General features: G+C 39.2%; 1 protein-coding gene across 8 annotated transcripts in view; it reads left to right on the top strand.

Moving 5' to 3' along the window:
* The window catches only part of LOC148876322 (protein GIGANTEA-like), a 60445-nt gene that overhangs the window by 32120 nt on the left and 12672 nt on the right, over nucleotides 1-15653 (top strand). For all 8 annotated transcript variants that reach the window (XM_088966577.1, XM_088966572.1, XM_088966574.1 and 5 more), the window contains exons 10-11: nucleotides 10732-10947; nucleotides 11093-12646. In XM_088966577.1, coding sequence (XP_088822703.1) covers nucleotides 10732-10947; nucleotides 11093-12646 — 1770 coding nt within the window. The remainder of the gene's footprint in view (nucleotides 1-10731; nucleotides 10948-11092; nucleotides 12647-15653) is intronic.

Raw genomic sequence — 15653 nt, 5'->3', positions numbered from 1 at the left:
CTCCAAGGTGTAGGGCAATACTGGAAATCAGGTCCAGTTCAAAGATTAAATTAATCTTACACTGTATGCACCTAGGGTCTCATCATAGCAGCTGAGACAGGCCACTCCAACCGACTTGGTGGCACAACAGTGTCAGCGTTATCAGGATAGGTATCCCCAGACTGACACTGGCTGTGAACATTCTAAACTAACACGAGTCTCATTAAGTGTCCAGTTTAAGGGTATTATACATAAACATACTAAGGGAACATGAATCAAATATGTACTTTTATTCATTTACAATAAACTCATAAAGTACATCATTCCAATTGAAGCTAAGGGCATACAAAACTGTCTAACAACTGAAAAATTTTATTAAAAGTTATCAAGGGTATTACAGGGTTGCAATTACTACCCTATCACTACATAAGCAAACAATTTACAATCAGGTCGAGTATAATTGGTTTCTGCTAACCCCTTGCTTAGCTAGATTATCATCCATCCCATTATCAGATTTTTGTACCCATTATATCTTTATATTCATGCTCCTTTCCAGCCATTTAATCTGTTTAAGTTCATTTCTGTGGTCCCATACTGTACCCTCACTATTTTTCAGCCACCCTGTTACAACCTTGGAATCACCTTCTATCACTAAATCAGTGAAATTCATTTCCTTTGCCCACTGCAGTCCAAGAAGTACAGCATAAAGCTCAACTTTTATGGAGTTCCCAAAGCCAATGGGTCCTGTAAACATAGCAATGATATGTCCTTCCATGTTTTTAAATACACCTCACATACTCAAGGGACCTGGATTTCCTACACTGCTCCCATCAAAGTTCAACTTAATGAATCCCTCCTCTGGGAGTGTCCATTATTTATGGACCTTTGGTTTCTTCGAGGAGGATGCAGCCACCTGTCCCCATTTTCTCCACAAATCATCTCACAGATGAAAATAAAGCAAACTTCATCTAGAATCTTGAACAGGTCAACTGCATTGGTAATTTCCCCATTCCTCAACCCCCCTTGAAACTCTAGATCCTAGTCAAAACCCCTAGTGAGGAAGGTGAAATAGAAGTCACAAATTTTGAAATAGGTTCTTTTTTGAAGGCGGAGATAGAAAACAGAGAGGGGAGAGAGAAGAGTTACCCATATATCTTCCTAAAAGTGAATTTTATTACCTGATAAGGTTTTAGAAACTCTGGAAGAATACCATGTATAGCCTTCCAAGGAGAGGTCAGGATACCTAGTGTGATAAACTTGCATCCCATCCATTTACAAACATCCCATGAATGCTTGACACCACTTTGCTACACAATCTTTCATTTTCCAAAGGCAACCCCAACAGACACTTACCCAAGAGTGATGAGTTCTTTATACCCAATTCCTCAATCCCTAGTCCACCATGGTTTTACTCCTACATACTGCCTCCTGTCTTAACAAATGGTTCTTTTTTCCTTCTCCCAGTTCCCGTAAGAAATCACTCATTTTATGTTCTATCTCCTTTGCCATCTTCCATGGGATTCTAAGATTGAAAGGTACTAAATTGGAAGATTTACACCAGTGGATTTTATTAGGGTTATTTTACCATCCCTTGTCCAAGTTGTCAATTGCTTCCGCACTTTCTTCAAAACAGAATTCCAAAAGCTTCTCTCCCTTGGATTGCCCCCTAAAGGAAGACCCATTCATAGGCCATTGACTAATAGAGTTTCACCACCAACCTTTGAGCTTAGTTCATCCTCCCCCACATTAACCCTTTATATGCAACTTTTGGAAAGTTTATCCTAAGGTTTGATATCCTCTGAAAGAGCTTCGCCACCAACCTCAAATTCTTCACTTGTTGCTGTGCACTGTCTATGGCATTGCATTATTACTAGACCTTTGGCAGTTGAGAAGATATGGAATTTAAGTCTTACAAATATGCATTAGCTTAAATGATGAATGGTTTTCCAATGTTAGAAGAGTAACAATAGTATGAGTTTAATAGTTTTGTGAAAGGAGTTGCTTTGGAATGGGGAGTCAACGAGCAGGGTGTAGCATTTGTGCATGTAGTTGGACCTTTTATCTTTGTCATTGTTTCTAGGGTGGGAGTGCTGGAGTGGGAATTGTTTCTCTGCAGATGTTAGGTAGGAAGGTTTTCTGATGGTTGTCCTGAGCTTGGTGATGTAGAAAAATGGATTTCAGCAGGCTGACTTGATTGAAGTCATCTGACGGTCCAAAGGTGTAGGATCTTTCTTTGTACTTGTATCTGAAAACGAAACCTTGAACATTTTGAGCAATAGGAGGAGATCCGTTGTTAGGGACCCAGAATGCAGGCTGAAGGTATATTCTAGAAAGAAGAGGAAGAAGCCAGCTCAGCTACTGAGACAGCTAAGCACAACTAATCAAGAAACAGTTGGCTACTGCACAACTAATCAAGAAGCTGTTGGCAACTAAAGTTACATGTAACCAATCAAGAAGCAAGTCGCTAGTTAGCTATAATAAGGTCATATGATTATTACAACCAGAAGAGCAATATAAAAAGAGATGGCTGTATTCTGAATTGGGGAAGATAATATAATATCCTCCCCCAAATTCTTTGTTCTCTCTCTCATCCCTTTCCCTTGTCTAATCCAATTCAGGAGGTAGCTTCACCCTCAAAGGGAAGCCTGTGTTGGGCAGTATCCCAACATCTGTTCAATGGGTACAAGTTACAAATTGAGAAGTGCGGATCTATTGTGGGAGTTGTAATGAAATCAAGAGGTTATGCAAGGTAGTGGATTACATTTTTGGCATGGTTTAAACTATCAATACACTCGATATGCAAAAATTGCATATTGGGCATTTCGAATGGACAAAATACTTAGAAAAATAATTATAGCTCAAGAATTGAGTCAGGACATCTCCAGAAGGGGCATTACCTCTATAAGTGCCTAGATGTCCTAACTCCTATTTAGTATTTCAGTTACCCAAAGATGCGACATGATACACTCAATACGAGTGTATTGTGTTGGTACTTTGAACCTTGATTTTGGAGTTCCACTTAATGCCTAGTGTAGGCAAGGTTCAAAGTACCGATACAGTCCATTACGCTGAATTGGGAAAATCAGACTGTTAGAATTAGTTGACATGGGAATTAATGTCTTTTCCTTGTTATTTTTCTCTCATATATCTGCTGTAACTTATCTCAGGGCATTGTTATCATCTCAGCACTCAGTAAAATGTTAATACAAGTTGAGTTGACAGTACAGAGAGTTGGGTTTGGTTTCTCCTTGCTTGTCTTCCCTCTTTTCTGCTCTTTCTCTTCTCTATCTCTCCATACCTTCTTCCTTTACTTCTTTTTCCCTTTTTCTTTCACTTTACTTCTCTTTATTGAAGTTGGAGCATGGTATCAAAACTTTGAGGGCGATTGTTACTGTTCACGGCACTGTTCTCGTCCAATTTTTTTGTGCTATAGGAATAGAGAATATTCCCTATTCTTCGTTGGAAAGGAAAAGGACTCAACTGACCGCCCCCTTGGAAAAGAGGCTTTAATGCCTCAAGTTGTAGTGTTGTGTGAGTTGGTGGTGCTTTTCTAGAGACCCTCTATTTGGTTGTTTGAAGAGGGTGCCTTGTGAGGTAGGTTCTCCTCAATGTGTGGTGATTTTGTGGTGGTTTGTTGTGTGATAACATCTTGTGGTAAGTGTGTGTTGTTCCCCTAGTTTTTTCAAAGTAAAAGGGTAGTGATTCTTGGTGTTTTTCCCAAAGAAAATTTGTTCTATCATAGGTGCATACTAGTGATTTCTTCTCATACTCATGGCTTCATCAAGTTGTAAACTAAACCTACGGTAGTTGTGCAATTAGATCTCATGACTTCTCAATTAACTACGATGAAACTTAATGGTACTAATTATATCCCATGGGCCAAGTCGGTTAAGGTATCTCTTGTTCAAGAGGCAAGTTGAAGTACATCATGAAGGGATGAGAGATCCATCATATGGATGGCCGAACCTTGCAGGAAGGTTGGGCGAAATTTCAAAAATTTCTCTCTCTCCCACATGGGAATCGCATTCCCTATTTTTGAAAACTGCATTTTCAAGGATCAATCTTGAACCTAAACCAGACCAGATTTGAAACCAAAAGGGAGTGGAGAGTTATACTTGACACGAAGTAACAATAACCTCCAATGAAGGTGTTCACGCCCAATGAAAGATCCAAAGACTGCTTCCACTGAAGATGACACAGTGTAGGATGAAGCAGAATCAGCAGGATGGCTCTTCGGCAAGAACCTGATTCTTCAGCAAGAATCTGATGGAGGGCTAGTGAGCACGACTTCTGATTACCTTTTCTGCCAAAAGGTAATATCAAGAACACTTCTTGATCGCTCCCACAGGTGGAGATTGAATTGGTATGGTGGCAAGAGCAAGGAAGAGCAGAAGACAGGAGCAGTCGAACTGCAGGTTATTCTCTCTTTTTAATCTCTGAACTGAGAATTCTATGTTGGAGGTTCTCCCTGCTTCTCTATTTATAGCCTTTAAAGAGAGCATCTCCTAATCCCATTAGGAGTTTCCTAATCCAAATCTTGTATTTGGATCTGGACTCTCTTTAAGAGATAAGGATAATCCCTTATCTTATCTGCAGATAAAGATCAACCCTCCTAATCTAATTAGGAGTTTCCTGATCCAAATCTTTGTTTGGATCTTGACTCTCTGAGTGGATAGGGACAATCCCTTATCCTATCTACTGATCTAAATCCCAGAACCACCCTCTTTTAATTAATCTCATTAAGCCAGTTTGAATTAGGCTTTAGGCCCATTAAGTCCATCTGCTCACTTACCCTCCAAACTGCTACCCAGTCGGATATCCTTGTATGGCGTGGGACCCAAACATTGATCTACACATCAGCCACATGGGTTCAGCCCAGCTTCTGTTACAAGGCCTGGCCGAATTCACTGTAGAAGACAGTGAACCCCTGAGTCTATCACCATGGGCTCTTAATGGGCCCAACATTTACACTAAATGGTCCCTGGGTCAAGCCACCTTATAAAAACCCAAGGACTGTGGGCAGATGTAAGATTAGCCCATCAGGTATTACCCTTAATGGTCTTACACTTAACCTCTCAACCCATAATGATCAAACATTGCCCGACAAGAGAGGACATCTCCCTCGGCTGCAAGGAACAGTGCTGCACTCTCTGCTCACATGGATCCCGGGAATTAAAACCTTAAACATTTTGAAACCATAATATATATATATATATATATATATATATATGTATGTATATCTCTATATAAATATATTTTGCAAAACAAATTTCAACGGTTGAAATCGACTACCGACAATTTTCGTTTCCATCAGAGAGAGTGCATTGAAAGAATGGTAGGATCCATCGTATGGACGCCAAAAGGGTTGCGGAATGGGTGGGTGAATTTCAAAAAAAATTTCCTACCTTCTTCCAACTGGGAATCATATTCCCTAAATTTAGAATACAGTATTCAAGGATCCTACTTGAACCATAACCGAACCAGATCTGAACCAAAAGACAAGGGAGGAATTATACCTGATCCAGAGAAGCAGTATCTCCCAAAGTTGGTGTTCACGTCCAAAGAAGACACCAAGAACCGCTCCTACTGAAGATGACACAACAATCTGTAGAACGGTACCGGCAGAGTGCGTCCCACACACTTAATCCTTCACAAGAATCCTCTGGAAACACTGAGCACCAAGTCTTTTCAGTTCCTTCTGCAAAACTGATATCAAGAACTAGTTTCTTGATTTCTTTTCTCAAAGATCGAATCTTTTCAGAGAATGGCGGCAGCTGGAGGAGAACTCATGAAATGAAGATGGCGAATGCTGCTTCTCTTCTCTCTGGAGTGTATGAGATTCTATCTCAATTCGCAGGAAGATTTTCTTGCTCAAAAACCCTAGGTTCGAATTCTATTAATCCTCTTAGGATTTCTTCTCTTTCTTCTTGATTAAGAAATCTTCTAATCCTATTAGGAGTTATTCCAATCCAAATCAGCATTTGGATAGGGGATGATTTTAATCCTATCTGCCGATTAGGTTATTACTCCTGATCTTATCAGGAGATTACCATATTCAAATCTGATTCGAATTTGGTCTCTTGGAGTGGATTAGGTTAAAGGCCCAATCCTTTTGCTAACCTTAATCTTAGATCCGCCCCATAAGTGGGTGATCATATTAGCCTAGTTCGAAATGGGCTTTTGGCCCATTAAGTAATCAATGCTTAATTGGTTTCCAATCTGCTGCCCAATTGGGCTTCTTTGTATGGCGTGGGACCCAAGCATTGATCTACACACCAGCCACATGGGTTTGGCCCAGCCTTTATTACAAGGCCTAGTCGAATTCACTAAGAAGCCCAGTGAACCCCTGAGCCCATCACATGGACCCAATGGGCCCAACACTTACACTAAGTGGTCCCTGGGCCAAGCCATCTTATAAAAACCCAGGGACTGTGGGCAGGTGCAAGATTAGCCCATCAGGTATTATCCTAAATGGCCTTACACTTAACCTCTCAGCCCATAATGATCAAGCACTGCCCGACAAGAGAGGACCTCTCCCTCGGCTGCAAGGAACAGTGTTGCACTCTCTTCTCACATGGATCTCGGGAATTAAAACCATTTGCAAACAGCTTGAAAATGAAAATACCTATATATCATATATATATAAATTTTGCAAAACAAAATTGCAACGATTGAAATCAATTGCTGGCAGTTTGGTTTCCATCAGAGAGAGTGCAGTCCCGATCATTACCTCTGTCCAACAAAGGGGCTGATCCTGTCACTATGATCACCCACTCAGATGAACTCTCAGACTGTCCCAACATATCCAGGTTTTGACCCCGCTAAGGATCTCATTGATTGGCATATCAAAGGCAGCCCAATCCGACACCTAGTGAAGTATCATAATCGAGTCTAGGGGTCAGGTGTAACTTTCCAGTTTTGCCCATCTGTCTCTAAGGTCCAGGGCAATACTGAAAATCTGGTCCGGTTCAAGGATTTGAGTAATCCCATAATGCATGTGCCTTGGGTCTTACCCTGGTGGCCGAGACAGGCCATCCCAACACTTTGCACACCAGTATCAGCCTTGGCTGGATAATACTCCCCAGACTTGTCCAATGGCTGTGAACATTTAAAACTAACACGAGTCTCATTAAGTGTCCAGTTTTAGGGTCTTACACAAAATCATACCATACAACATGAATCAAACATGCACTTTATTTATTTACACTAAATGTCAAAAGTACATCAAATCAGATTGAAGCTAAGGGCATAAAAAATTGTTTAACATGCATCCCCAATCATTCACTTTGTCCGACAAAGGGGCTGGTCCTGTCACTATGATGACCCACTCAGATGAATTCTCAGACTGTCCCAACATACCCAGGTTTTGACCCCCTCTAAGGATCTCACTGATTGGCATATCAAAGACAGCCCAATCCGACACCTAGTGCAGTATCACAATCGAGTCTAGGGGTCAGGTGTAACATTCTAGTTCTGCCCATCTATCTCCAAGGTTCAGGGCAATACTGTAATTCTAGTCCGGTTTAGGGTTTCAAGAAAACTCACACTACATGTACCTCAGGTCTCACCCTGGCAGATGAGACAAACCACCCCAACCAACTTGGTGGCACATCAGTGTTAGCCTTGGCAAGATAAATCTCCCCAGATCTATCCAACGGCTGTGAAGATTCTAAACTAACACGAGTCTCATATGTGTCTAGTTTAAGGGTGTACAGAAACACACCATGATAACATGAATCAAATATGTACTTTATTCATTTACATTAAATGTCATAATGTACATCATTCTGATTTGAGCTAAGGGCATACACTGTCTAACACATCAAGGAGGGCCAATTGAAAAGTGAATCGGAAGGGTACAATGAATGGGTACAAGAAAAAGCCCAAATTATGACTTCTTTTTGGAAGTGTGAACCATATGTTTCTAGATACAACGAAGGAGATTTGGGACCATGCCAAGCAGTTATACTTTGGACAAGACAATGTCATAAGAATTTACCAATTATACCAAGACTATTTTTCTCTTCAATAGGGGATAAAAGTGTTAAAGAATACTATGCATCTCTAAAAAGATTAAGGAATGAGCTTAATGTTTATAAACCCCTATCCACTGATTTTTTTTGATAAATGAAAGAAAAATGACATCTCGATGTGGAAGGTTTTTATCTGGGTTGAGGTCTGAATTTGAATTGGTGTGGGCCCAAATATTAGGTAGTAGTAATCTTCCATCCTTATTTAAGGTTTTCTCCCACATAAAGAGAGCCTCAAATCTACATAGTAATCATCCTCGACCATTAGAGAGATCAGTGATGGTGGTTTCCAGGGAGGTTTTACTGGTAGAAATATGTAGGGTAGAGGTGGAGGTTGTGTGAGGGGTTTTGACTATGGGTCCAAGGGTGGACGTTGAGGTGGTAGAGAGGTTTGTGGTGCAAGAGGTGGTGGTGGTCGTAATGGAGGAGGTTGTAGTTCAGCTTATGAGTGCTCACATTGTGGACGAGAAGGTCACACAATCTACTTTTGTTATGATCTTTATGGTGGAAGGTGATTTTGGGAGTCTTAGTGTGATTGAAAATGCTCCTACTTCTAATATTGGTAAGGATAAAGGCACAATGTCTATCTCACGTGAGGAGTATGAAAAGTTTCGTCAGTCTTCTTCTAGTTCTACCACTACTACACTTGTGAGATCAGGTACATCTTGCCTTGTTTTTAGTTCTACACCTTCACCTTGGGTAATTGGTTCTGGAGCCTCAGACCACATGATTGGCTCCTTAGATATGTTTGTATCTTTGTCACCACCTTCTACATTCTAGACTGTTACTTTAGTTAATGGCTTTTCTTCTACTATTACTGGTATCGGTAATGTGTCTCTTGGTTCTGACCTTAGTTTATATACAGTTTTTTATGTTCCCAAATTTCCCTTTAGTATCTTGTCTATAAGGAAGCTTACTCAAACCCTTCATCATTCAGTAACTTTTTGTCCTTCATATTGTGTCTTTCAGGATCTTAAGACAGGGAAGACGATTGGTTTGTACTACTCGGATGACCATGGTCCTTAGAAGGCTCTTCATTCCTCTCTTACACCACATCAGTGCCATTGGCATCTCGGTCATCCTTCTTTGCGTGTTTTAAAAAAGTTAGTCCCAACTTTGTTGTCTGTAGCTCAGTTGGATTGTGAGTCATTTCAGCTAAGTAAACATCACAGACTGTCTTTTGTTCCTAGAGATGATAAGAGAGTCCTAAGTCCTTTGCTTTAGTCCACTCAAATGTTTGGGGTCCTAGTTGGTGTCATCTTGTAATGGATTCAAATATTTTGTAACATTTATTGATGGCTATTCAAGAATGACATGGATTTACTTAATGAAGGGTTGTTCAAAATTGTTTTTTTTTCTATCTTTTCATGCTGAGATAAGGAATTAGTTTGGTGTATGCATTAAAGTGTTTCGTTCTAATAATGCCCAAGAATATTTTCATAATAGTTTTCAATCTTATTTTGACTCTCATGGTATTATACATTAGTTCTCCTATTCACACACTCCTCAACAGAATGGTGTGGCTGGGAGAAAGAATTGTCATGTGATTGAAACTACTTGGGCCTTGTTGATTCAAATGTCAGTCCCTAAAATCTATTGGTGCGATGCAATTCTCACCTCTTGTTTTCTCATAAAATGTATGCCCCCTTCAATCCTAGATGGTGAGTCACCTTTCTCTATCTCGTTTCCTTCTACTTCCTCTTTCTCTCTTCCTCCTCATGTGTTTGGTTGTGTGTGTTTTGTTCACAAACTGGGTCCATGCCATGATAAACTTGACTCTAGAGCTACCAAATGTATTTTCCTTGGTTACTCTCGTATTCAAAAAGGTTACAAGTGCTATCAGATGTGCTTTCCTTGGTTTGCACTATTTCTCTAGACGCGGGACCTTCTCCTTTTATTCCTCTTTCCTTTGATTCCGATGATATCTTTATTCCCTTGCCTATTATGGAGGAGCCTATTCGACCATCTATTCAAAGAATGTACTCTAAACGTGATCGGTTTCAAAATTGTCACTTGCAGTTGATCCAACTCCAGCTTCTGACCTACCACCAGAGTCTTTGCCGTTAGCAGATCTACCTCCCTCAGATCTTAATCTTCCTATTGCTCTTCATAAGGGTAAACGTGCTTGCACAAATCACCCACCTTCTCGATATGTCTCCTTTGCTCACTTATCTCCTTCACATCAATGGTTCATTTCCCTTCTATCTCTTGTTTCCCTACCGTGTTCTATACAGGAAGCCCTCTCATCTTCTAACTGGAAGAAGGCGATGGATGAAGAATTTCATGCTCTTCAGTCCAATAATACTTGGGATCTTACTTCCTTAACACCTAAGAAACAAGTCATTGGTTGTCGATGGGTCTATACAATTAAACATCGTCAAGATGGCAGTATTGAACGGTTTAAGTGGGCAGCCAGCACTTAAAATAACTTAAAAGAAACACAAAACATGTTAACAGGCCCATAATGAAAAAGGCCCATCAACACTTACACAGTAAACATGAAGCTACTTAAAACATAAACAAGTACTAGGGCTCATTTGGCCCAGTCTCTCTACAGTAACAATGAATATCTCCATGCTAGATCAAGACAATCCCACATCAGACAACACTTTCTAATACTGGAGTTGTGTAAATTCTGTAATACTGTTTTTGCCTTTTAAGTTAGCATATTGTATTTCTTTTCTTCCATTTATATATATTCATCAATTCGTGTTTCATGCAGCTTCCAAGGAACTGGATGCATTTGCATTTCTTACGTGCAATTGGGACTGCAATGTCCATGCGAGCAGGTATTGCAGCAGATGCAGCAGCAGCTTTACTCTTCCGCATACTTTCACAGCATGCATTGCTCTTTCCTCCACATCCACTAAGGCAAACTGAAGGAGTTGAAGTTCAACATGAGCCTCTGGGCAGTTATATTTCATGCTACGGAAAGCAGGTAAATGTTTTGCTTTTATTACTGTAAGATTACTATTTTAAGATTCAATGTCTTCTACCTAGTTGGTCTGCTCAAATTTGCCAAGTTTTGTTAGTAAGTTAGCTGGAACTGTCATTTTACACTTGTAAAAATGTCTCCTAAGCAGATAGAAGTGCCTGCAGCGGAAGCCACTATTGAGGCCACAGCCCAAGGAATTGCATCTATGTTTTGCGCTCATGGCCCTGAAGTTGAATGGAGAATTTGTACCATCTGGGAAGTTGCTTATGGATTGATTCCATTAAGTTCCTCAGCTGTTGACTTGCCTGAGATCATTGTTGCAACACCAGTGCAACCTCCTGTATTATCATGGAACCTGTATTTACCACTGCTTAAAGTGCTAGAATATCTCCCTCGTGGTAGTCCATCTGAAGCATGCCTCATGAGGATATTTGTTGCTACAGTGGAAGCAATTCTGCGGAGAACATTTCCTCCTGAATCCTCCAGAGAACAAATAAGAAAATCAAGATTTTTGTTTGATTATCGGTCTGCCTCTAAGAACCTTGCTGTGGCTGAACTCCGAACAATGGTCCATTCATTATTTTTAGAATCATGTGCCTCAATTGATCTTGCTTCACGCCTTCTATTTGTTGTATTAACTGTGTGTGTCAATCATGAAGCTCAGCCCAGTGGGAGCAAGAGACCAAGAAGTGATGATATTTATCCTTCAAATGAAGTTACTGAGGATTTTCAGGTAACAAATGAGAAAAATGGGGAGGTGAGAACTAGAAAAGTAAAAAGACAAGGGCCTGTTGCAGCATTTGATTCTTATGTTCTTGCTGCTGTTTGTGCTTTGGCCTGTGAGCTTCAGCTGTACCCTTTGCTTTCAAAAACTGGAAAATGTTCAGACTGTAAAGATGCACCAATCATAGTAAAGCCTGAAAAAGTGAATGGATCTTCTAATGATTTATGGAATGGCATGGGAGCTGCAATTAATCATACTCGTAGGATATTACGAATTCTAGAGGCACTTTTTTCCTTGAAGCCATCTTCTGTTGGCACCTCTTGGAGTTACAGTTCAAATGAGATTGTTGCTGCAGCCATGGTTGCTGCTCATGTGTCTGAACTCTTCAGGCGTTCAAAGCCCTGCACGCATGCTCTCTCCCTGCTGATGCGATGCAAGTGGGATAATGAGATTTGCAACCGTGCATCCTCACTTTATAACCTCATTGACATTCATGGAAAAGCTGTTGCATCAATTGTTATCAAGGCAGAGCCACTAGAAGCAAACTTAGTACAGGCACCAGTGTGGAAAGATGCCTCAGTATGTACAAATGGTAGAAAAAAAGTTAATTGCCGAAACACTAACTACCATGACTCTGAATCTTCATCAACCAAACAGTGTGAAAGTGAGAAAGATCCAATCCATTCAAATAACTTCCTAAAATGTGAGAAAGAATCACTTTCAAATGATGGTATGATTGATACCATGGAGAAAAGTATAGCAAGTTTTTCAAAAGATGCTTTGGATTTGGCCAATTTCCTTACAATGGACAGGCACATAGGATTTAATTGCGGTGCACAAGTTCTTCTCAGATCTGTACTTGCAGAGAAACAAGAGTTGTGCTTCTCTGTTGTTTCACTGTTATGGCACAAATTAATCGCAACCCCAGAAACACAACCAAGTGCTGAAAGCACTTCTGCCCATCAAGGGTGGAGGCAGGTACTGATCTAAATCTTCAAGCATCACTTGTGGAGTTAGTAAGGTTATTTGAGTTATTCAACAATAGCATGCTATATAGAGAAGTTAGAACATTTCAAGTTAAACAAGATAAACATTGAATTACTTTTTCCCTGACAATTGTATATCTGGATAAATCTAAATGAACCATGTAGAATCTTCTTATTTTTGATGTGCTCATTTTGTCCATGATAGTCATTGGATTTGGTTTCTTATTTTTTTTTTAACTTTTTATAAGTCATGCTTATTAAGGGCGACACCTAGGTGGACACCTAGATGATGCCTTGGTGACAAGGCATTTTATACCAGACATTATTTTCATACGTGTTAGGTCCTGTTAGGGAAGGAATATATCAAGCCACATAGCTAATCATATACTGTACCATGTTGAATTTTATTTCTCTAGGACACCTAAGATCATATAATTAGCATGCTCATACTTCCTTTCTTGTATTCAATTTGCTGATATTTTTATTTGCTTCATCGCAATGTGTTGTAATACCCATTTGCTTGGATTAACTATTATTTTGATTTTTCACTTTTTTTTATTTGTTGGGAGCATGGTTCATAATACCAGTGATATTTGGAAAAATTTCTCCAAAATCTCCCCATTTTGCTAGATGGAGATACAAAAGTTTATGAGAATCTTTATTTCCTAATATCTTGGATATTTTTCTTATATATCGGCACTATTTCATATTTCATTGATAGACTATATATTTAAGGTTTGAAATTTTATAATGTTATTAAAAGTTTTCTGATATTTCATTAAAATCATCATAATTTTTTAAAAATATTTTCTTAAAAGAACCAATGGGGAATTGGTGATTGCATAATTTGGCATATTATTTTGATATGATTCACTTACTAAAACACTATATTTCAAAAGAAAAAGAAAAATGCATACAACTACAAAAGAGGATTGTCAATATAATCAAAATATATAGTAACAAAATAGACAAAAATCAAAATGGCAAGTAAATGACATATTTAATGAATAGAAGATGGATAAAAGGCTAAAAGGGAGACAAAGAGAAAGGTATCTATTAAAGTCTCTTAATTTTGTCCTTTTTGTTTTATATAACTATTTACTATGGTTTTTTGAGCCTTAAATGTGCAATTATACTTTTTTTGATGATTCCTTGTAGGTTTATTGACTAATTCCATGTTTCTAGAAAACTTCTCTAATTTTTTAGACTTTTCAAATATCTTAGTGAAATTGGCAACATATCTCCCAAAAGTCCCCATTCTACATGGAAAATATTGAAATTGCAAACCATGGTTGGGACTTGGGAGTATGTCTTTGGAACAGCCTCCCAAACTGATTTGGCAATCCAAAGAAACTATAGAGAGGCTGGGTCAAATGGGCCCTAAGCCCATTACTATCTTATTGTTAGTTCTTCCTTGTTGTTTTGTTTATAATGGGCCTTTAATACTTTTTATTAAGTATGTTGATGAGTTGGAATCCACTTAAGGGTAGACTTGTAATTTTTCTAATCTTCTTCTTTCTCTTCTACTATAGTCTGAAATATTTTACTATTTTTTATTGGACTAAATCACATCTTGGTATCAAAGTAGGTCTTCCTCCTCTTTTGTATTTTTCTTTTCTTTTCTCATACACCCTTCGATTAGAAGAGTGTATGGAGAGATAGGCTGCTAGTTATTCAGAGAACTTTTATGCCTAGTTGGTAGAGGGTTTGGAGAGTCAATATCTGGTTGTAAATTGCCAAGAAAGTGGGGCTGCTGATTTTTTGCCCCAAACCCTAGTCGACTAGAGAGTTTCCAATTGTAGGTTAAAGAGATTGTTTGGGTGTGGCGCTCAAGGCTTGGAGGGTTCCTTTTGATCTCTAGAAGTGGGCGGTTGTAGTTGGAAGAGGTTTGGGAAGCTTTGGTTGGAGTGGCTACTTCTTCTCTCTTTCTCCCTAGAGGCCGAGTGTAGTAAAAGCCTAGTTTTGGGACTTTTAGGTGTTGAACTGACCTCAGTTTTGTGTAAAAAGATTGAAAACCTTGTTTTTTGATTTTCGTTTGGTCAATGTTGCAATCTGGAAGTGAGATGAAGCAGATCCCGGTGTCTAAGGTTGGTCTAGTAGATTCCATTTTGACAAGAGTGACTACAATCAAATTGGATGGAGCAAACTATTTGGCTTGGGCACAATCTATAGAGATTTATGTTTGTAGTAGAGGTAACTGGTGTTTCTCATGGGCGGTAAGGAGAAACCAACAGAGACTAATCCTACATATTAGAAATGGATGTAGGATAATTGGACAGTGATTGGATGGCTAGTCAATTCTATGCAGCCTCATGATGACTTCAGCCAAGGAGATTTAGGATGGTGTTATAGAAACGTATTCTCAGAAATTGAATGTTGTAAGGTCCTATAAGCTGAAAAAATGATGTGAAAAATCTGAAACAGGGGGAGAAGAGTATAGTTGTCTACTACTCAATGCTGAAGTTATTATGGCAAGAGATTGATGTTATGGAAACAGTTGTATGGGAGAGCACCAAGGATGTAGAGACATTCAAAAAATTGGTGGAAAGAAACAAGGTGTCTGAGTTTCTTACAAGACTTAACCCTGAATTTGATATTACGATACAGAATATTCTGGCCAAGGATGAAGTAACACTTGCTCAAGCATATTCTATGGTGAGTAGTGAAGAGAGCAGGTGACAAGTACAAGGACCACCTTTAGAACATTTCTCACATGCTGGAATAAAACCAAAGGGGCCAACTGAGAAGAGGGAGGTGATATGTGAGTACTACAAGAAACCGAAGCATACTAAGGATACTTATTGAAAAATTCATCCAGATCTTTTCCCAAAAAGGTTTTGAAACAACAACCACAACTTTAAGAAAAGTGGTCAGCTTGGAAAGCCCAAGAATGCAAATGTTGTTACAACATCTGAAGGAGGAAATAGAGAAAGCAAAGAAAAATCTGTTGTGGAGCAGTGAAGGCAGAATTTGAGAGATATAGGAGGTTAATTAATCAT

Source organism: Nelumbo lutea, chromosome 1 (genome assembly GCF_056320005.1).
Source record: "Nelumbo lutea isolate HS-2025 chromosome 1, American lotus-T2T, whole genome shotgun sequence".
NCBI classification, from domain to species: domain Eukaryota; kingdom Viridiplantae; phylum Streptophyta; class Magnoliopsida; order Proteales; family Nelumbonaceae; genus Nelumbo; species Nelumbo lutea.
This window is presented reverse-complemented; position numbering and strand designations above follow the sequence as displayed.